The sequence below is a fragment of the Meles meles genome, chromosome 3 (assembly GCF_922984935.1).
Source record: "Meles meles chromosome 3, mMelMel3.1 paternal haplotype, whole genome shotgun sequence".
In the NCBI taxonomy this organism is placed as follows: domain Eukaryota; kingdom Metazoa; phylum Chordata; class Mammalia; order Carnivora; family Mustelidae; genus Meles; species Meles meles.
In genome coordinates this window covers 77346965-77369930 of record NC_060068.1, presented here as the reverse complement: position 1 = coordinate 77369930, position 22966 = coordinate 77346965, and the positions used below count along the sequence as shown (strand labels likewise).

The following is a 22966-nucleotide window of genomic DNA, read 5'->3' as shown; positions in this document are numbered from 1 at the left end:
GTCAAATAAATACATAAATAAATCTTAAAAAAAAAAAAAACAAATACAAAATAAGTTTTAATAAGATTTTTTCCTTGTGATTTTTTTTTTTTAAGATTTTATTTATTTATTTGACAGACAGAGATCACAAGTAGGCAGAGAGGCAGGCAGAGAGAGAGGAGGAAGCAGGCTCCCTGCTGAGCAGAGAGCCCGATTCAGGGCTTGATCCCAGGACCCTGGGATCATGACCTGAGCTAAAGACAGAGGCTTTAACCCACTGAACCACCCAGGCGCCCTCCTTGTGATCTTAATAAGAAATAATTGTTTTTGTATTTAAGATTTATATTTTCTTGTTAATTTTGTTTTTATTGAGGTATAATTGACATAAAACATTATATTAGTTTCAGATGTACAATATAAAGATTTGATATTTATTACAGAGTGAAATGACCACCACCATAAGGCCAGTTAACATCCATCACCATGTATAGTTATACAATTTTTTTTATGATGAGGACTTTTAAGATCTACTCGCTTAATAACTTCCAGTGTATAATACATTATCATTAACTGTATTCACCATGCTGTACGTTACATCCCCAACTGATAGTTTTTAGTATATGTAGTCAGTGCTTTTAATGGGTGTGCTTAATATATATGAAATGAGTATGTTCTTATATGTGAAAATCCAGATTTTAAAACATGGTAAATGAATAGGTCGTTACCATACAAAAGTGTTTGCTATCGGGTTTATCGAAATTCTAAGCCTTTGTGCATTTTCATTGAGTGTAACTCCACAGGATTGTCTTTGTTTGAAAAGTATAAAGGGAGGGTACATGTAATAGGCTTACTGGTAGTAGTTGAATAGGAAGAAACAGCATTTGAAGAGTCTGGAGGAATGGCTTAACTCATTAATACAGAGAACCCCCAAGCTGGGTCCAGACTGCTTCAACAGAAAGTTTGAAAGCATTATGTGAGATAGGCATGATTGTTTTACTACTTCTGTATGACTTTTGTAAGTACACTTATTCATTTGGGGTTGAGGATGTAATTGCGTAAATTGTTTTAATTAAAGTTCTGAAGTTACAAGATCACGGAGGTAGTAAGGGGCAAAGCCCACTTGATCCCCAGTCCTGTTTGATGCTTCTGCTATCATTAAGGTACAACCTAATGGCAACCTAAAACACAAATATTTCCATAATTGAACTCCTAATACAGGTAGCCATCTGTCCACAGGATCTCTTCAATTATTTCTTTCTTCCCTTTCCCTCTTTATAGTTCAGAAAGAGATTCCTTTTACTCTCTTCCCTTATAGCAAAGTTTCCTTTCACAATCTGTTTTAAGTAAAAAAAAAAAACAAAACAAACTTGCGGCTAGCTTGGTTCACAGCCTCTCTGGGCTTATGTCTAAGCCTTCGTGGACTTAGACTTATCCCTTAGTCTTTTCAGTGACTCCTTCCTGTCAAACTGCCCACTAAACAGAGATTTCTTATTAATTTCCCTTACTTCTTACATGTATGTGATGATAAATGTGTATTTAAGTGACATGGATGTAGCCAAATCATTTACTTCTTTTGGAAAGACTATGTATTAATTCCCTATCATTTTCTTCTATTATTTTTAGTCTTTAAAATTAAAAAAAGAATAATAACACTTTACATTAGTTTATTTAAGCTAAATACTTAAATTAGTATTTAATTTACTCTGAGATTATTCTCTTATCTCTTGTTTTCAGGCCAGGAATTTCTTTTCTCTCTCATCTTTAATTTTGTGGGTTCTTTTTAACCACTAGCCGAAGTTTTGATCTCTACAGCAATAAAAGCCTGTGAAGTCCTGCTATGTTTTTTCCCTCTACCATTTTTCTTCCCTCTCTCTCTCTCACCCCTCCTTCTGTCTTCTGTTAGGTATTTGATTTAATATATAATTTGACTTAATATACATAATACTGAGGTTGATCATGTTTCTCCAGGTTTGCTTGGGAGCTCCCATATACCCCAACAATTTAGAAAACTCAGACAAGTCCTTGGGACGCTTACCCTCAGTGTTATCTTGAACTCTTTCTTTTTGTACCTTCAGCGCTGAACAACTCTTCTTCTTGGTCAGGCTGAGCTGGGCTGTGCATCTCATGGGAGTGGACATGAATGCACAACACACAATGTAGTTATGCTAGGTTGCCCCTAACCCTAATAGGAAGGCTGGTAGAGAGGGAAATGCATGAGTGGATCTGCGTTTCTTCCCTGAAGGCCATGTTGGACCATGACCATCCGCAGGGTTAGTCCTTAGCTGGTGGGGCCATTGAGATCAGGGGAGTATCTTTAGGGTGCTTTGTGTCTAGCCAGGAAGGCCTGCACCTGACGCATCATGGCAGTACATTTCGAACTGTGGTCACAGGTCATTAATGAATCATGAAAACAATTTTATGGGTTGCAATTACCACTTTAAAGAATGAATTAGGATAGTGTAGGGTGGAAGATAGATGAATGCACTGTATGTAACAAGCTAAGTATTGTTCAATGAAACTTTTTTCATTTGCTCTACATCCTAATCCTGTCTTTAACCCCAAAATAAGTTGCTTTGAAGAGTGCCATACTGACTTGGTCATTCCTGTTAACAGTAAAATATTGTATACAAATAGACATTAACTGAGTGTTTCCCTTTTCATTCAGCTTCACAAACGTTTATTGTATAATTATCATGAATCTCATTGAGATTAAAAGATCCATTCCCTTTGCCTGGTAAGGACTACCAATCTTTTTGGGGAGCCAGCACAGACACAGATGGCTCTAGTGCAAAGTAGATCGATACAGCGTGTGATAGGACAGCAAACTGAAAACTATGAATACATGAGGAGAGAATGGAGCAGGATACTTAGTAGATATATGATGCAATCCACAAATGTGACTCATTTGTTTATTTTTTTTATGGAAGTCTAGTTGAAAACAGGACCTTACGTTGGTTTCAGGTGGACAACATAGTGATTTCACGAGTTTATACATCATGCTATGCTCACCCCAAGTGTAGCTACCATCTGTCACCATGTAATACTGTTACTGCAATACCATTGAGTGCACATAAGTAATTTTAAATTTTCTGGTAGCCACATGAAAAAATAAAGAGACAAGTGAATTTAATTTTGATAGTACGTTTATGTAATTCAGCATACCCCAAACATCATTTTAACGTGTAATTTTTTTGCATTCTTTTTTGTACAATAATTCTGTACATTCCTTTTTACACACTAAATATTGAGCCGAAGGCAGAGGCTTAACCCACTGAGCCACTCAGGCGCCCCTCTGATCATTACTCTTACTAACTCATGTAATCTTCACAATAGCCCTTTGAAGTAGTTACTACCATTATATAGTAACTATATATTGTATAAACTACAAGTTTTTTTTTTTTTTAAGATTTTATTTATTTCTTTGCCAGAGAGAGAGAGCGAGCGAGCACAGGCAGAGTGGCAGCAGAGGCAGAGGGGGAAGCAGGCTCCCCGCCAAGCAAGGAGTGCCATGTGGGACTCGATCCCAGGACACTGGGATCATGACCTGAGCCAAAGGCAGCCGCTTAACCAATTGAGCCACCCAGGCGTCCCTAAACTACAAGTTGTTTTTGTTTTTTTTTTTAAAGGATAATCCACATTTTATTTGTATCTGCTTTTTACTTGTACGTAAACTCTCAGGGGCCCCTTCCTCCCACCTGGGGGACAGACAGTACGTTCCTGGGGGAGGAGGCATCAGAATGAGGACACGAAGTTCAACACAAGGTCCTGCTACTGTGAGTATGGGGCATCCTTGTGCAATGAACTTGCACCGTCTTCCCTCCCCCGTGGGCTGTGACTCTACATTGACCCTCCCATTTGACACCAGCCCAGCCAGACACTGGTCATGAGATCCCCAACCTCTTCTCTTCAGGGTTGCAGCATCTTGTTCTGCTTTTCCCATCCCTAAAATTCAGTTTCTGGGGAGACAGAATACCAACCACCATAACGTCTCTCTCCCAAGCTCCCCCTAACTCACGGCAGCCAACAGACTCCTGAGAACTGGGATTCTGGTGACCCGAGGCCCTCACTGCTGGCTGGATCTGAGGGCAGGACAGTAGGTATAAGTGGGGAAGGCAGAGTTGGCAGTGCCTCTGTGGCAGGTTGTGGGGTGGGGGTGTCACAAAGAGCTCCTGGGTATGCATGAGAGAGGGGGAAAGAAAGTCCCAGGAAGCCAAGGACATTGGCTTGGAAACAGGCATTAGGCATTAGTGGTCAAGTAACATGTATGTGTATGTATATATGTATGTACGTATCTGTCTACCTGTGGAAAGCAGGATGATGGCCCTCCAAAGATATCCACATCACAATTTCTGGAGTCTGTGAATATGTCAGGTTACACGGTAAGGGGAAATTAAGGTTGCTACTCAAGTAACTTTAAGAGGGGGAAATTGCCTTGAATTATCCAGATGGGCCCAGTTACTCACAGGAGTCCTTTAAAAGTACAATAGGGAAGTAGAGTGATGTGTGATATGGGTATTTGATACATAATCCTGGCTTTGAGACAGAGATGCCATGAGCCAAGGAACATAGCCTGTCTCTAATAACTAGAAAAGACAAGGAACATTCTCACCAGGAACGTCCAGAAAGGAAATAAATACTCCTGCCCAGTGAAACCAGTGTTAGAATTCTCACTTAAGTAAATATCTGTTGTCTTAAGCCATAAAGTTTGTGGTAGTTTGTTTTAGTAGCGAAGAATAGTAATACACAATATTATGTGTGGGTTCTGGATAATGATATTAAATGTTCTTCTTAACCTTTTGTTCATGGGTAGTTATTTGCAGGAATTAAGTTAGACCACTGTCTTTCTTGGATGCTCAGTTTCTCCTTCCTCATTTTTTATTTTATTTTTATTTTTTTTAAATTTTTTAAAAAAAAAATTTTTTTTTAAAAAATTTTTGTGAGAGATCACAAGCAGGCAGAGAGGCAGGCAGAGAGAGAGAGAGAGGGAAGCAGGCTTCCTGCCGAGCAGAGAGCCCGATGCGGGACTCGATCCCAGGACCCCGAGATCATGACCCGAGCCAAAGGCAGCGGCTTAACCCACTGAGCCACCCAGGTGCCCCATCCTTCCTCATTTTTTAGAGTAAGTGGAAAATGACAGGTATCTAATACTGTTAAGTAGACATAACTTTCTTGCAAATAGGAATATAAATACTAGCTGTGGTTCTGACTGAAATACTTGGAGTTTGGAAGTACTGGATAAAGTGGTAACTGCCCTTTGTAAGTCTGAGCAGTTTCTAGTTGCTAAGTCAGGCTGTCATTTATGTATGAATTACCTTATAGCTAAGTATACTTTACAGTTTTTTATATAACTCTTAACTGTCAGCCCCCAGATGTCACAAAGTTTATCTGTGGGTGATTAAATTGAGTAAGACAAGAGATTGCCCACCCATACATAATAAAATCCTACTTCTTCTGCCTTCCAGAGAACAGTGAGAACAGCTTGGCCCGCAGGTTGATTGTCATATTCTGCCTCCTTCCCACCTACTTGCCTCTGTGAGGAAAGGGCTTCCTTAGGTTAGTTCCTTGGCCCTGTGTGCATTGAAGCATATGCTCTTAGAAGGGGAGAAGCTTCTGTCTTGCTTCCTGCTTGCATATCTCCTTCCACTTTATCTTTCCTTCTGTACTAACAATGCACAGATTTTACTTCAGGGATATGTGTTTTATTCACTCCTGTCATTATCCTATATACTAAAATATTACCTTTGTAAGAGTACTGATTTTTTGTAATGCTCTGAACATGTAGATACAGAATGATTTTTTTAAAAAGTATGATTCCAGAGTTAAATGCTGGCTCAATGTAAGACAACAGTGGAACTCATTACTTCCCTGGGGTTCTGGTGATGTGAAGTATTTGCGGGTGTCTTTATTCTAACTTCAGAAGTGGAAATCTATGCTTTCTCTGCTTGCCTGTGCTTTGGGAGCTTAGTGAGGGCAGCCTCCTATGCTAGAATTCTCTCTCTCTCTGCTAAGATTTTATTTACTTATTTGAGAGAGAGAGAAAGAGCTAGGGAGAGCGCATGAATGGGGGAGGGAGAGAGGGAGAGGGACAAGCAGACTCCCTGCTGAGCAGGGAACCTTACACACGGGGCTCAATCCCAGGACTCTGGGATCATGACCCAAGCTGAAGGCAGACGCTTAACTGACTGAGCCACCCAGGCGCCCCAGGAATTCTCTTTAGGCTTAGGGAATCTTTCTGATTTTCCTGCTTTTATCCTCAGAGGCTCTCAGCCATGCTGATTGCTCCTGAGTGATCACAGGTATCTTTTTGCCTGCTAAGCAATCCTTATATGTAAAGATCAGGAATTAGACACAAGACAGATAAGGAGATGGTGATTGTGTTTTTCAGAGAGATTTTCACTTGCAGACTTTGAGGTATTTTCAAATTTTAATTTGATTTGGTGCATTTAAATAAAAGTCATGCATGAAGGTTAAGTTGATCCGTTTAATAAGCGTTTGATTTGCAAACCCATCACTTGTGTAAGGTAATCTGTACCTGAGGCCAGAAGAATGGCGTACTTTCTCTTGTCCCTGTCTCTGGGCCTTAGCTACAGCAGACCATTGCCATATTCTCAGCATGTCATGTACAGTGACAGATGGCACAGAGCGGGGGGTCTGGCACCAGGCACTGCCTTTGAATCCTAGCTTCCTTTTTAGCTGTGGATCTTAACATTTTTGTGGCTCGATTTCCTTATTCAAAAACAGGTGTATAATAATACAAGTATCTCATAAAGTTGTAGGGAGAGTTAAGTTAGTTAATACATATAACCAGGCTTAAAACAGTCCTTAGAACATAGTATTCAGGAAATATGAGCTCTTATTTTTCATTCATCGTTTATTTTTCCACTGTTCTTAAGCTATTCTTAGGTTGTGCAGTGAATTTTTCCTACATCTGTCTTGAAATTTTCTATATCCTAATGTCTTACTGCTTTTATGAAGCTGTCCCACAAGTTTTAGTTGTGGGTTTAACCTTCGCTGTCATTGAAATTGCCTAAGGATATTAAATACTGATGCCTGAGTTTTTTTTTCTTAAGATTTTATTTATTTATGTGAGAGAGAGAGCATGAGAGAGGAGAAGGTCAAAGGGAGAAGCAGACTCCCCAAGGAGCTGGGAGCCTGATGCGGGACTCTATCCTGGAAGTCCAGGATCGTGACCTGAGCCAAAGGCAATCGCTCAACAAACTGAGCCACCCAGGTGCCCCTGATGCCTGAATTTTTAAAAAACATTTTATTTATTTATTTGAGAGTGAGAGAGAGAGAGAGAGCACAAGCAAGGGAAGCGGCAGAAGGAGAGGGAGAGGCAGACTCCTGCTGAGCAGGGAGTCCGATGCGGGGCTCGATCCCAGGATCCTGGGATCATGACCTGAACCAAAGGCAGACGCTTAACTAACTGAGACATCCAGGTGCTCCTGATGCCTGCGTTTTTGGTCTGTGCTAGAGCTGACTTGTAGAAGTTTTGAGGAGGAATTGTTGTATTTCTGGGAATTTTCTGTCCAGTTGTTAAAGTCCTGGCAATTTAAAAATCAGCCATGGTGGGAATATTTACACTCTTGTAATTGGCAGATACCACTACAGCATTTCTCTCAATCTGTTTGGTATTCTTGTGATTTGTTTATAAGCCTCTCTGAATAGGTGTTGAGCCTTTTACTAGAGTAAATTAGTTTGCTAGAGCTGCCATAACAAAGACTGGATGGCTTAAAAAACAGAAATGTATTGTTTCAGGGTTCTGGAGGCCAGAAGTCCTAAATCAAGGTGTCAACAGCATTGGTTCCTTCCAAGGGCTGTGAGGGAAGGATCTTCCAGGCTTCTTTCCTTGGCTTATAGACAGTTAACTTCTTCCTCTGTCTCTTTATATTGTCTTTCTTTTCTGTGTGTCTCTATGTCCAAATGTCCCTTTTTCATAAGGACATTAGTGCTACTGAACTAAGGTCCACCCTGTGGACCTCACTTTAACTTGATTATCCCATTAAGGCCCTTATTTCCAAATAAGGTCACATTCTAAGGTGGTAGCAGTTAGGACGTCCACATTTGGATTTTAGGGGGACAATTCCACCCATAACACCAGGCAGGGAACTTCTTTTTTCTGTTTCTCTGTTTGTTCCTGTAGTATTTTTACACAGTGAAGATTTGTTGACTTGAATGAAAAGGGAAACATCAGTTAACTGGTGTGGTATTTGTCTATAATTTTTTATTCATTGTATTATGACTTTCAGATAGTTTGTTGATTTTTTTTTTTTTAAGCAGCTCTTTCTGGGCATAATATCGAGTTAGTATTTATAGAGAAAAAACATTAGTTTAAGAAGATTAGTTATTTTAGGTTGTCTGAGGCAGACTTGAGCTTGTTCGTGAACTCAAAAGGCATATGATCTCAGTGAAATAGTCTTGATTTTTGTCTGTTGCTGAGACAATGCTTTTATTCATGCATGAAAAACTGAAATGAATTTCCACTGATCTGAGAATGTTTTAATGCTGTGATAGTCATCTTCAGGATTATGTAAGACCATAGAGTTCTGAGGAAAGTAGGGTTTTTTGTTGTGGTTTATTTTGTTTTTTTTTCTCAAAGGCAAATATAATGTCATATAATTATTTTGCGATATTTGTGATTGAAAAAATATATATTTTTAAAGATTTTATTTATTTATTTGACAGACAGAGATCACAAGTAGGCAGAGAGGGAGGCAGAGAGAGAGGAGGAAGCAGGCGGCCTGCCGTGCAGAGACCCCGATGTGGGGCTCGATCCCAGGACCCCGAGATCATGACCTGAGCCGAAGGCAGAGGCTTAACCCACTGAGCCACCCAGGCGCCCCAAAAAAATATTTTTTGAAGCACAAGAAGTATAAATTATTTTCTAAAATATATAGTGATAGGATAATTGTATACAAAATAGTGAATAATGTTTATGATCTTCTCAAAGCATGTAAATTTGGATGTATGTTTTGAAGTTAAATATTTTTCTTTCAAAATGAGAGAATTCTCCACACCATTGCTTTTTGCTAAATAAGTACTGGAATCTTATTCCAGAGGTGTATTTGAAATATGTATTTGAGGGGTACCTGGGTGGCTTAGTCGGTCCAACTCTTGATTTCAGCTCAGGTTGTGATCTCAGGGTCCTGAGATCTCCATCTCCAACCCCACCTTGGTCTTCGTACTCAGCACAGAATCTGCTTGAGATTCTCTTCTATGCCCCTCCCCAGGCTTACATGCTCTCTCTCTCTCTTTTTTTCTCTCTCTCAGATAAAGAAATCTTTAAAAAAAAAAAAAACACCACACATTTGCACAGGAATTTGTTAGTATAATTGTTCAGTTTTTTTAATAGAAAAATTTCAGTTATAAATTGTATATTCAGTTATAAATTATAAAGGCTTTATTTTTCAACTTTAATCAAATATAATTTACATACGATATAATTTACACATTATTAAGTGTATGGGTCAAGTCAACTTTGACAAATATATGCATCAATATAAACACTCCCCCCCATTAAGATGTAGAGCATTTCCATCTTCCCAGAAAGTTCCCTGTGCCTCTTTGCAGTTATTTGCTCCCCACCTCCTGAGTCTAAGTGAATACTGATTGGATTAGACTCTTTCAGAATTTAACATCAAGGAAATCATGTGTTTTTATGTCCAGCTTCTTTTAGCGTAATGCCTATGGAATTCACCCATGTTATTGTATATCAGTAGGTTTTTTATTAAATTGTTCAGTAACATTGCTTTGTATGAATATACCAAAATGTATTCATCCATTCACTTGCTGAATGTTTGGGGTTTTGGCTATTTTCAGCAAAGCTGCTAAGAACATTTGTGTACTAGCTTTTTTTATGGACATATGTTTTTATTTTGGGTAAATACCTAGGGGAGTAGAATTGCTGAACTGTATGGGTAAATAAGTACTTGACTGTGTAAGAGAGAACCAAACTCATTTTCAAAGTAGTTCCCCATTTATGTACTCCCACCAGAGTTGTAGTTGCTTTGTCTTTGCCAGCCCTTGGTATTGCCGTCTTTGAAATTTTAGCCATTATAGTTCGTGTGGTGTCTCACTTTGGTTTAAAAAATTTTTTTTGGGGGGTGACTGATGTTTTCATGGACTTAATGGCTATAGATATATCTTTTTATTTTGCCTATTTAAAGAAATTGGGTTGCTTTTCTGACTGAGCTATAAGAATTATAATTCTTTCTGCATTCTGAATAAAAATCCTTTGTTAGGTGTATATATTATGAATATTTTCTCCCAGTCTGTGGCTTGCCTTTTTAATTTTCTTGATGACCTTAGAAAAATGGGTTTTTAAAAAATTTCTTTTTATTTAAATTCAGTTAATTAATGTATAATGTATTATTGGTTTCAGCGGTAGAGGTCAGTGATTCATCAGTCTTATATAATACCCACTGCTCATTAAAACACATACCCTCCCCAGTGTCCATCACCCAGTTATCCCATCCCCCATCCCCCTTCCCTTCAGCAACCCTCAGTTTGTTTCCTATGATTAAGAGTCTCTTATAATTTGTCTCCCTCTCTGATTTTGTGTTATTTTATTTTTTCCTCTCTTTCCCTATGATCCACTGTTTTATTTCTTAATTTCATATATGAGTGAGAGCATATATTGACTTATATCAATATATGTGATTGACTTATTTTGCTTAGCATAATACCCTCTAGTTCCATCCACATCATTGCAAATGGCAAGATTTCATTTTTTTTAAAGATTTTATTTATTTATTTGACAGACAGAGATCACAAGTAGGCAGAGAGGCAGGCAGAGAGAGAGGGGGAAGCAGGCTCCCTGGTGAGGAGAGAGCCTGATGCGGGGCTCGATCCCAGGACCCTGAGATCATGACCTGAGCCGAAGGCAGAGGCTTAAACCACTGAGCCACCCAGGCGCCCAGATTTCATTTTTTTGATGGCTGAGTAGTATTCCATTATACATATGTATATAATGGAATAGATAAAATATGTATAATATATATATAATATATATATTATATACATATAATATATGTATATAATGGAATAGATAAATACATATATATATATATACACACATCACCACATCTTCTTTATCCATTCGTCTGTTGATAGGCATCTGGGCTCTTTTCATAGTTTGGCTATTGTGGACATTGCTGCTATAAACATTGGGGTACAGGTGTCCCAGAAGTTGTTTTTTTTTCCCCATGTAAGTCACATTTGTCATTTTCTCCTTTTATGGTTAGTGTTTTTCGTGACCTAAGAAATCTTTGCCTTTTTCAAGGTCATGAAGATTTTTCTCTTATGTTTTCTGCTAGAAGTTTTACAGTTTAATTTTTACTTTTGGTTCTGTTAAGTATTTTGATTTAATTTGGGGGCATGGTATGAGTATAGGGATTGGAGTTCCTTTTTTTTCCATGTAGTTACCAGTTGTTTTCACATCAGTGGTTGAAAAGACTGTTCTATCCACATTGAATTATGTTGCTGCCAAAGGCTTTATTTTGAATTTAACTTCGAAAAGTAACCTAGATTTTTATGTTCTTATAGTAGGTGTTTTAGACACTGACTTTCTAGGATGTCATTTTTAAAAAGTGTGGTGTTTGGGGGCACCTGGGTGGCTCAGTGGGTTAAAGCCTCTGCCTTCAGCTCAGGTCATGATCCCAGAGTCCTGGGATTGAGCCCCGCATCGGGCTCTCTGCTCAGTGGGGAGCCTGCTTCCTTCTCTCTCTGCCTACTGTGATCTCTGTCAAATAAATAAATAAAATCTAAAAAAAAAAAAAAGTGTGGTGTTTTGTTTTTTGGTCTCAAAAGTTATTTACATTTTAGAAACGTAAGAGTGGGTGGGGTGGGAGCTCTAGAAACCCACTGTGCCAATGTCACCCTAATAGACCCAATTAGAGATGAATATAGAATAGATGACTCTGTGTGTGTGTGTGTGTACATGTGTTTGTGTGTGTGTGAGAAAAATTAAGCTAAAGCACTTGTGGAACATCCAGGAAAGTGCATCAGTAATGTTGCACAATTGGTACAGTCTTAAGTAATCACTTTTAGAGCTTAGTAACTTCTGTTGTTAATTTTTCTTTTGTGTAAGTTTAAAAAATAACCAGAGTATAGGTAAGACTTTCTATATCTTTTTGTTTTCTTGTCTTCGAAGACTGCCATTTAAGTGACGATTGAGTAACTTGTTTCTTCTTGTGAAACAAAAATGCTTTGTGTCTATTTAAAACCCTTTCAGCTCAGAAATGGGTGAGATGGTATGGGGGCAGGGTACAGTGGTTTCCGAAATCACACATGAGCTTTTTCCTCCCTTCACCTCTGTTCATTGGAGTGAAAAAGGTGCTCTCAGTAGCTACTGAGAATATTCCTTCTTGCTGACATGTTTTTTACTTTGTGCTTGTCCTGTCCAATTACATCTGTTCTAAGGCTCTCTCCCTTTTGTCCCTTTTCCTTTGAGTACATCACTACTCCTTTCTCTCATTCTTAAGTAGCAGTCATAGTAGTAATAATGGTGGCAGTAGCTAACAGTGTTCTAGACACTATTCTTTTTTTTTTAATGATTTTATTAATTTATTTGACAAAGAGAGATAGCAAGAGAGGGAACACAAGCAGGGGCAGTGGGAGAGGGAGAAGCAGGCTCCCCGCAGAGCAAGGAGCCCGATTCGGGGCTCAATCCCAGGACTGTGGGATCATGGCCTGAGTCAAAGCCAGACACTTAACGACTGAGCCACCCAGGTACCCCTAGACACTATTCAAAGGGCTTTATATTTACTGACTGATTTAGTCTTCACAAACACCCTGGGAGGGAGCTGCTATTCTTTTAATATAGATTTTATAGATGAGGAAGCTGAGGCGGAGAGATGTTAAGTCTAGGGTTCTACCACTGGGCTTTGGTCCAGACTTCTAGCTCTGAAGCACATGCTTTCAACCACTATGTTACATGGCTGCTCAGGAAAAACACAAAAGGAAGCAACCATTCCCTTCCCTCACCCCTATTTCTGGACTTAAAAAAGAGTCATGTTTTATAGCCTAGTTGACATATTATTTTGGTTAATATTTCATGAAATTTTCATCCTTTATAATGCACATTATAGTTTGTATTTCTATCTCTGGCAGTGAAGTTTCTAACAAAAAGCATGTGTGCTTAAAACAAAGTAGCTTTATTTCTAAAGCTATTACTTTACAAACCACAGTCCCATGTGTCTGGTAGAAAGCACAGGCCTTCCTAGCATGTGGTGATTCTTCTGGGAAAGCATCTTAGAAGAGGTGAGTCTTGGCCCTCTTCTGTATAAGAATGTGTGCAAATGGCCGGGTTTTGGTATGTGGAGATGGATGGTAAAAAGACCCGTGATTTTGATGAAGTGAAAGATTAAGACAGGATAGAGGTTTTAAAATGTTGCTCAAGAGAATTCATACCTAAAGAAGATTTCCAGGATCAGAGAAGAAGAGCTGAGAGTCATGACTCTGGGGAGAAATGAATGGCTTCTCGAGGCCTTTAGGCTTCTGCCTCCATCCACCCCCACCCCCACATTTTCCCTTTCCTTTTGACTTCCCTTTGATTTCCCAGTCCTCTTCGTTTTCCTCACCTTGTTGCAGGAAGAAGTACTCTGTCAGGTTGGCCAAGACGGTTTGGAGACATTTTGATGTGCTTTATCTTAAAGAAAAAAAAAAAAAGTCGCAATCACTGTAAAGGAAGAACAAGTAAAACCAAAAGTTGAAGAAAAGCTAGAGAAAGTTTTTAAAAAAGTAGAGAGAAAGTTTTAGAAAGACCCTAAAAGCACTGGGTGTGATGCAAAAACAATGAACACTGTTATGCTGTAAATAAACAAATAAATGAATAAAAAAAAATGAGAAAAAAAAAGAGTTAAAAAAAAAAAAAGAAAGACCCTAAATTTCCCCAGTACAAACTTCTTATGTTAAGGTAAAACCTCTTTATGCTTTTCTTCTTTCTATTTATGCCCTGAATACTGGTCTGCTTGATTAGTTCCTGGGCCTTGGGCCTCTGTTCTGAGAACTCAAGGAGCTTGCACAGGGAGTAAGGAAGTTCTCAATCCTCCATCTCACTCCCCAACAGGCCTGTCCCCTGTGGCTGGGCCTGGTGTGTTTCTTTACCTCTGCTCTCTCTAATCCTGCAGGGGCCTTAAATCTGTTTTTCGTGTTCAGTCCCCATGGCAACTTGTCTAAGATTTCATCACCTCTGCTTGGTGGAGAGGACTGGAAGGAGGGTCCTCCTGGTCTCCAGAATCTCTGACTTGTACTCTGCCTTCCTTATCTAAAGCAGACTTATCAGCTAAAGTCAAACTTTGGGTCTTCCTTACCTTGGTTCGCTGTTGGCTGTGTGGACTTGGGTAGAGGTTACCAACTTTCTTAGACGCTGTCTGTGTCGTTATGTCTATTTCCCTCTCTGGGCAGTGAAAGGTTCCTTCTTTATTTTGAAAATCTCTCATTTTGTAATGAGTTCTTACTGAATTTTTAAAATTCATGTAAGTGAATCTCATGTAAGTGAAAAGCTTGAAAGTAGGCTAGAATCAGACTTGGCTAGACTTAGGAGCTCTTGTCCTCCTTATGTTCTCTCCTCCTTGTGTTCACTTTCCTCTCACGTTCCACAAGGTGGCAGAATGTCTCCAGCTACTCGGTCCCTGGACTTCAGACTCCCAGGTTCAAGTCCTGGGAAATGGATGAACATCTCCTGGGAGCTCCTGCGTCCATTCTGTAACCCATTCTTTCCTTCTCTTTCTCTTGCTCTTTTCTAATAAACAATTTTTTGAAGAGGTAGTATATTTTAGTGGTTCAAAAATGTAAAAGTATTTTAAGAATGTGGAGTGAAAAGATTTTATTTTATCTCATCCTTTTTATTAGTGTGAAGCTCCTCATTATGTCTCATTTAATGCTTTTTCTCCTGAATTTTGTACTGCCTGATAATAAAATCTCGTTCAGTGCTTTCTTTTCACTTATATTTGACTAGTATATCTGTCTATTCAAGTTCTTTTTTCAGCTATCCTTTTATTTTTAATCTTTCTAAATTTCTTGTAAGTTTTACTCCTGTTTGTAGCACAGAGGTTTTTTTTTTTTTCCCTCTTTAATCCAATCTGAGGTCACCTTTCTTTTAATAAGTAAGTTTACCCCATTTACATTTGTTGTTTGGGCAGATATATTTGTTATTAGTTTGTCCATGTCATTTTATTCTCTGGTTTTATTTTTTGTAAAGAATCTTTATGTGGGCTTTTTCCTTGCTGTTTTTGTGGCTAGGTATTCTGATATTTGTCAGGTAATGGTTGTCTTCATAATTTCACTTTCACATAATGCTGTTAGTCTTCCTATAGTTCCTTACTATACATGGTGATAAAATTATACTAATTTTAACATAGAGACATTGTAACTCTATTACATGGCCCGTTTTATTCATTCTGGATCTCTTTTGGATTCTATCCTCAGAGGAGAGAATTAATCACTCAGCTAGGAAGTTTGGAACTCAATCAGTATTTTTATTATCAGTAAGAATGCTGTCAGAAGAGGCTTTGTGAGTTTTCCTGTAGCAGATTGTCAGCCTTTTACAAGGCTCTTTTTGTCTATAAAAATTATAGTTTCTAAAGTTAGCATAGATCATAAAATTGGTAAGCTGACATTTGTTTGGTCACAATTGAATGTTAGATCAAGATCTTTGTAGGTGGTCTGTTACTCAGCACCAGAGAGTCATCAGTTTTATGTTCAAGTTGACATTAAAAGATATTATTGGGTCTGACGTTCCTTTATTTTAGTGTGGGTTCCATACTTGTTGAGAGTTTTCTCATCATTTAATTTTTTCAAAATAATATAGTTGGCAACAGAAAGGCATGTTACATGTAAAAAGGTTTTTTAAAAAATTAGAAGTCTTAATTTAAAACAGTTCAGCTTCACATACCCCTTGTAATGACTGAGACCGCTTTCTTGACCATTGTCCTCCTGTCCAGCACAGAAGAGTAGTCACCACCCTGAGCCCAGGGAGGGGCACAGCCTCTCTTCAGCCTCCTTTCCATTCAGGAGGCTTCAGCCCAGTCTCTGTAGAGGTGGGGAAGGGAAGGCATTTTTATAATTTTTTATTTTTATTTTTTTATTTAAAGATTTTAATTTATTTGTCAGAGAGAGAGAGACAGCGAGAGAGGGAACACAAGCAGGGGAGTAGGAGAGGGAGAAGCGGCTGTCTGCTGAGCTGGGAGCCCGATGTGGGGCTCAATCCCAGGACCTGGGATCATGACCCGAGTGGAAGGCAGATGCTTAACTGACTGAGCCACCCAAGTGCCCTAGTATAATTTTTTAGACTCAGGTTAGTTACACAACCATAGTAGACTTCCTTGATTTTTGGGGGTTCACCTCTAACAGTACAGCTGAAACATAGACTACTTACTGTTAGAGATTTCCATTTCCTCTTTGATCTCTTGTACTGCAGTGACTCTTGTATCATTCCTGTCGACTATGTTTTCAGTCTGTAGTTTCCCTTTGAATCATTCTGAAAACCCCATTGAAAATGAAAATACCCCTTCTCTCCAACTTCCTGTGAATTCACATTTAACACATTTGGTGTGTGGGATCTGTGCTCTTATTGTGTGTTGCCGGTGACTCTGATGAAGGTCTTCCATGACATTAGTTCAGGGAAATTGAGATTGACAGTTCTGTGCTTAATGGAGAAGTTTTACTAAAATCTAGTTTGACAAAATTCTGGTTGGATATTACTCATTATGTACACAGTGTTGCAAGTAGACATTTGTTTCAAAAATAGTGATTTAATTTACCATAGCTTTCTTCAATTAAGAACTCTGGCAAAACACAGATTTTCTAACTCTAACCAGTTTGTGGAAAAAAATGTTTGCATGAAGATGTTCAATACACAGATTGCGGAACGAGGGGTTTAACACTCTTGTAATGCTTCGGTGAAAGCCTCAAGGATAACTGACAAGTCCATTTTTATCAAATTTAATGGGTTTCTAAATCCTTATCTGCTTATCAAACAAACCATTAATTAGAACAGTAATTGAGTAACCAGCTGCCTCTTGCGTTCATTCTAAGAATTTGTACAAAATTGCTGTGGAGCTCATGTAAGGTCATTCACCGCTTTTTGAATTGCTAAATAATAACTTTGCTACAGGCTTCTAAAAATCCAGGTATTAAGGGAGTCTACAGAAAGATAAAAATTGATAAGAGATTTGCAATAGTTAGGCTGATACTCTGTCTCTAGTGGATTAAGGTAAAAAAATCCTTCTTCAGCACTACAGATGGGAGAAAATCCTCCCTCTTAGATTTCTTCCTGAATCAGCTTATGCTTGCCTAGTCTTGTAGCAGGACAGAAAAAGCCTTTGGAGCTAGGTATGCTGGCACAGATTTTCTGGGGAAACAAAACGCTACGAAATCAGGCTTATAACTTTATTTAAGCAACACAGTACATCATGACAAGTATGATATATCCCAGGAATGCAAGGATGATTTATTCAGCATCAGAAAATATGATAATACAAACTGAGGGTTGCCAGGGGTAGGGGGGTAGGGAGAGGGTGGTTGGATTATTGACACTGGGGAGGGTATGTGCTATGGTGAGTGCTGTGAAGTGTTTAGTAAACCTGATGATTCACAGACCTGTACCTCTGGGGCTAATAATACATTATATGTTAATAAAAAATTAAAAAAGGAAAGAAAATATGAATAATATATTAAGAAATTGAGATATAAGCCATGTGATTATTTTATTTTATTATTTTTTTAAGATTTTATTTATTTATTTGACAGAGAGATCACAAGTAGTCAGAGAGGCAGGCAGAGAGAGAGGAGGAAGCAGGCGGCTCCCTGCAGAGCAGAGAGCCCGATGCAGGGCTGGATCCCAGGACCCTGGGATCATGACCTTAGCCGAAGGCAGCGGCTTAATCCACTGAGCCACCCAGGCGCCCCATGTGATTATTATTTTTTTTTTCACTGAGTATTCTTCCTTTATTTAAAAAAAAAATTATTGAAGTATAGTTGACATTGAATGTTATATTAGTTTCAATTCCTTTACTTTTTTTTATATTTACATAATTTTATTTCTTTTTTTTCCCCATTTTATTTATTTTTTTCAGCGTAACAGTATTCATTGTTTTTGCACAACACCCAGTGCTCCATGCAAAACGTGCCCTCCCTATTACCCACCACCTGTTCCCCCAACCTCCCACCCCTGACCCCCCATGTGATTATTTTAACACATGTAGAAAGAACATTAGGTTAAGCTTACATAAAATTTAAGACATGAAATAAAACAACATGTTGTATAAAGGTGCTAAAGTATATTGTGAAGTATAAAAACATATGTGGTAATAATATACATCAAATTAGAGATAGTATTTACTTTTTCAGGTGGTAGAGACATGAATGTGACTGAAGAAGGGTGTGTACGGTGTTTTATTATTTATTTAATGTAATGTTTTACTTTTTTTTAGATAAAAGTGTTCTAAGGCAACATGTCACAGATTTTAACATCAGGTGAATATCCAATAATAAAGAAATGGTTGAATAAACTATGGCTTTTACATATTATGAAATATTTTTCAGCCATTAAAAACAATTAGTTGTAGATAGGTCACTTTGTGTGGAGTAATTTCCAAGACTTACTGCTTATGAAGAAGGTAAGATGCAGAAAAATTTGTATGAGGTCATCCCATTTCTATAAAAGAAGGATGTGTATGAGTATGTATGTATATGATATGTGCTTGTGTATGAACATACGAACATGAATAAAAAAAAGGATTCATTCTGAGCCGTTAACATGGGTTGGGAGTGAGGTAATAGGGAAAGAGAGGGGGCAGCGGGAATGGGGAGCCAAGCGAAACAGAAAATGAGAGAGAAAACGTACTACCCAGCATGGATGATATGGTTTGTTTATGTGCTTTACATAATCTCATGACAAACGCGTGCGCACACCCACACCCACACGCACACACTCACACATGCCATTTTAAAGACACCACAGGACTGCTTTAAATAGAGAGTGAGAGTTGACCTACGGGGAATTTACTGCGTTTGAATGGAACTATGGTAGAACTGGACTTAGCAAAAAGATGCCATTTCAGAGAAAGATGTATTTTATTGGTAGAGTATTTAAACAAATGATGCAATTACATTAAAATGTTGCTTTTCCAGTTTCCTCCCTTTTGTATTTATCAAAGTAATCAACCGTAATTCCAGTGAGTTCTTGATAATCACAGTGTACTACTTCGTATAAAGTACCAGTGGTAAAAGTTGTAATTACATTTTATGAAATGGGGCCTTTTGACAGGGAAACTTTAGATCTTTCCTCTCTTTTTTTTTCAACTTGGGGGAGAATAAAGGATGACTTTCTCTTTTTGGTCAGGCCAAGGCCTAAATATAGAGAGTTCAAGATTATGAATAATTATCTTTGAAATTTTTATTGTTTTCTTTCAGTGTGCAGGATGATAGAATTCGAGTAGAAAGGATGGATAACGTGTATTTTGAATACAGCCATGCTTTCCAGGCTGTTACAGAGTTTTATGCAAAAGATGCACTTGACCTCCAAGGTAAATATTTTCTATGTGTTAGCCTTAATGTCCTCGAACTAAACTGAGTTGAGATTTGGATAAAGGTACAAGTTTGACTTTCAATTTAATGAAAATTCGGCAGTTACCAATAAATAACTGGCCCAAGTGGAGGCAAGAGTTCACTTTTCTTGCACTCATCAAAAACACCCCTGCAGCTTTTTTGACATATTCATTGGAGTGTAAGGAGTTACTGGCCAACCCTCCTTTTTGCTTCTCTTAAAAAATGGCCTATTATTTTCCTTGGAATTTTGTAGAGTATTTGGATAAATCTCCTAGATAAAGGCTAGCATTTCGTTAGGTAGCTCGCCCCACAATTTAAATACCAGAACATTAATGACAGGGTGGTAATATGTTATGTAGTATTTGTTGACTTGGTCTGTGCCCCTCCTTCCTGCTAGTCCAGCTTATTCTGTTAAGGTTCATTTTTATATCTTATCCCATGCTGCAAGGCTTTCACCATTAGATGGTAGATAGATCAGTCTCCCTTTGGCTCCCCCACAGACACCAATGTCTTGTTAGCATTTCTCTTGCCATCCCTTTTAATCTCATGGTGTCAAACTGAATTGAGTGTCAGAGAGGCTATCCCATTCTGACACAGTCTGCGATGTCACCAAGGGATTGTTGTCTTATGCTCAGGTAAGGACAAGATTACCATAAGCCACTCTTGACATCACAGTCACTTAGAAGTCTGTGAGATAGGAAACCAGCTTGCCAGTGGGGCCTTTTTCCTCTTAGTAGGAATAGTCCTCCACAGGGTTTGTAGCCCCATAGAGCCATTGAGAGCTTAAGTCATTGTGCAAACCCCATCCCCCAAGCCCTGCCCCCTGCCATGTGACAGTTGAGCTGCAAAGACAGATACTCTTTAGGGTCTAACCAGACGTAGAAGCCTCATGCCACGCTAACTTCAGAGTCCATGTACACAGAGTAGGCGAACATTTCTAGAATCAGGTGTTTATAGTACTTCTTAGTTTAGATGCGATTTGCTGGTTTCAGCCATGTACAGTGTTACCTTATAATACACTGGCACTTCATTTTTATCAGATTTCCTGGGGAATGGAGCTAAAAATTTAATGGTGTACTTCTCAAAAGGGGGAAGAGTTTTGTTAATTCTTTCTTCACACCTTGGTTTTATAAAAAGCCACAATAGAAATTAATGTATGTGGTATTACTGATGTGTAGAGGATATTTTGTAATTTTTTCTTTTATTTATGAAAGTAATAAATGACTATTGCAAAAAAATGTCCAAACATAGTTGTGCATAAAGGAAAAAAAGGTCCCTCCCCCCAAATCTTTAAGAATTTTTATAGGTACAAATCCATTCGGATAAGTATATATATATATATATATATATATATATATATATAATTCTGTATATTTCATATAAATTGGGTTTATTCTTTCAACTAATTTTTATTGACTGCCTATTATGTGAGGCATCATGCATACAATAAAGAATAAAAAAGATAAAAATTCCTGCCCTTCGGGAGTTCACATTCTAAGGGGAAGATATATACAATAAAATAAATTAAGTGTGTTTGAAAGTGGTATTAGGAAGAAAATAAGGCAGGGAAGAGGGAGAACCTTTGAATAGCGTGGTAAAGTAAGTCCTCACTGCGAAAATGGCCCTTGAGCGGAGATTTTAATGAAGACTGAAGGAGTGTAGGGGTCAAGCCATACACACAGATGAAGGAACAGTGTTTTAGGCAGAGACACCAGTAAGTACAACATATCTACATGCCTGGTAGGTTTAAGAAATGAAAGGAGCCTGGGTGCTAGAACAAGGTAAGGCAGAGACTCTGAGGAGGTGAGCTAAGAGATACAGGGGAAGTGGAAGCCAGGTTGTAGGGCCATAAAATCCTTGTCAGGACGTGAGCTGCTTCTCTCAGTGAGTTGGGGATGTTGGAGTATTTTGATAAGCAAAGTAGTCTAGCGGTCTCGAGTACATTTTGAAAAGAGTTCTTTCAGCTGCTCTGTTGAGAATATCCTGTAGTGCACAGGGATGAAGCTGGGAGAACAGATGGTAAGCAATATTCCTGCTGAGAGATAAGAATGATTGTACAACTTTTTTTCACCCTCACTCAGCAGTATATTATGGATATTTTTCTGTGTCTGTACAGATAGCTCTAAGTCATTGTTGTTAGTAGATGCATAATAATCTGGACTAATCAAAATTTATTGAACTCTTACGCTCCTGATGTTCAGTTAGGTTGTGGATTTTACTATTACAGGAGATGTTTCGGCTCAGTTCCTTGTACACACATCTTTGACATGCATTTGAGAGTATTTCTGGATCAGAGGGGATAGGCTTTTATATTTTGAAGAAATTGCTCTCTTGCTCTCCAAAAAATGTTTATTTCACCATCAGAAAAATGCCCATTTTTCCATGACTTAGATACTTGTAATCTTCAACGTTTTCCCAGAAGGCAATTTTAGGAGGTATTGTCTAAATTATTATTTCAATAACCGTAAACTAAATTTCATTTAACTTAAAGTTCATTTGTCATAATGGTGAGCAATAACTTTAATGAAACTATAAATTCTGTTTTTTAGCTTCTCAAACTTTTTCTGGCATCATTAACTTGGAGAAACCTGTGATTTGCTCTTTGGCTGCCATAATAAGATACCTCAAAGAATTTAACTTGGAAAAGGTGCTTTCCAAGCCCAAGTAAGTGATTTCTCAAAAATAAAAAAAGGGGTAGAGTTATATTAAAAGCATTTCCTTTAAAAAAAATTCTTGTTTTTCTTCTGGCTTTGAAGTTCACATGCATTCATTTAGAAATAAGAGGATCTGAGAAATTTGACATTACTGCCTTTTCCTTTGATTATTGGCGATAAAAAGTCATCTTCTGTTTCTACTGTGTGTCAACATTGAACCATAAGACTGAATATAGTATGTCCAGCCACAGAGTGTAATTCATTCTCTCCATAATTCAGTCTATAAAACCATTTCTTAAATTGAGTTTGATAAGTACTGTACTCAGACAAGTTCACCTACTATTGATAGAATATCCTTTTTTTTTTTTTTTAAGATTTATTTGATTTAGAGAGAAAGAGACCACAAGCAGTGGGAAGGGGCAGAGGGAGAAAGAGAGAGAGAATAGCGAATTCTCAAGCAGATTCCTGATGAGCATGACATGGGGCTCGATTCCAGGACCCTGAGATTATGTCCTGAGCTGAAATCAAGAGTCTGCCACTTAACCTGACTGAGCCACCCAGGTGTCCCTATAGAATATTCTATTTGGGAGCAAGAATGAACTGCGTGGTGCTATTGGTGAAAAATATTAATATAAAAATATTTATAGAATCCTTAAGAATTCTGTCAGTTTATATTCATATGGCTATTTAATATACAAAATACTAGAGCAGAGTTAATTGACAAGTAGTATTAAATGGATTAGGAAGTGGTATTAGAAAGCAGTCATAAAACTTCACTGCCT

The 22966-nt window shown here is 38.2% G+C and overlaps 1 protein-coding gene across 1 annotated transcript in view; it reads left to right on the top strand.

Annotated features, from left to right (window-relative positions):
• MSH3 (mutS homolog 3) overlaps window positions 1–22966 on the top strand; it is a 186014-nt gene that overhangs the window by 33859 nt on the left and 129189 nt on the right. The window contains 2 exon segments of the mRNA XM_045999684.1: window positions 19396–19508; window positions 22080–22194. Coding sequence (XP_045855640.1) covers window positions 19396–19508; window positions 22080–22194 — 228 coding nt within the window.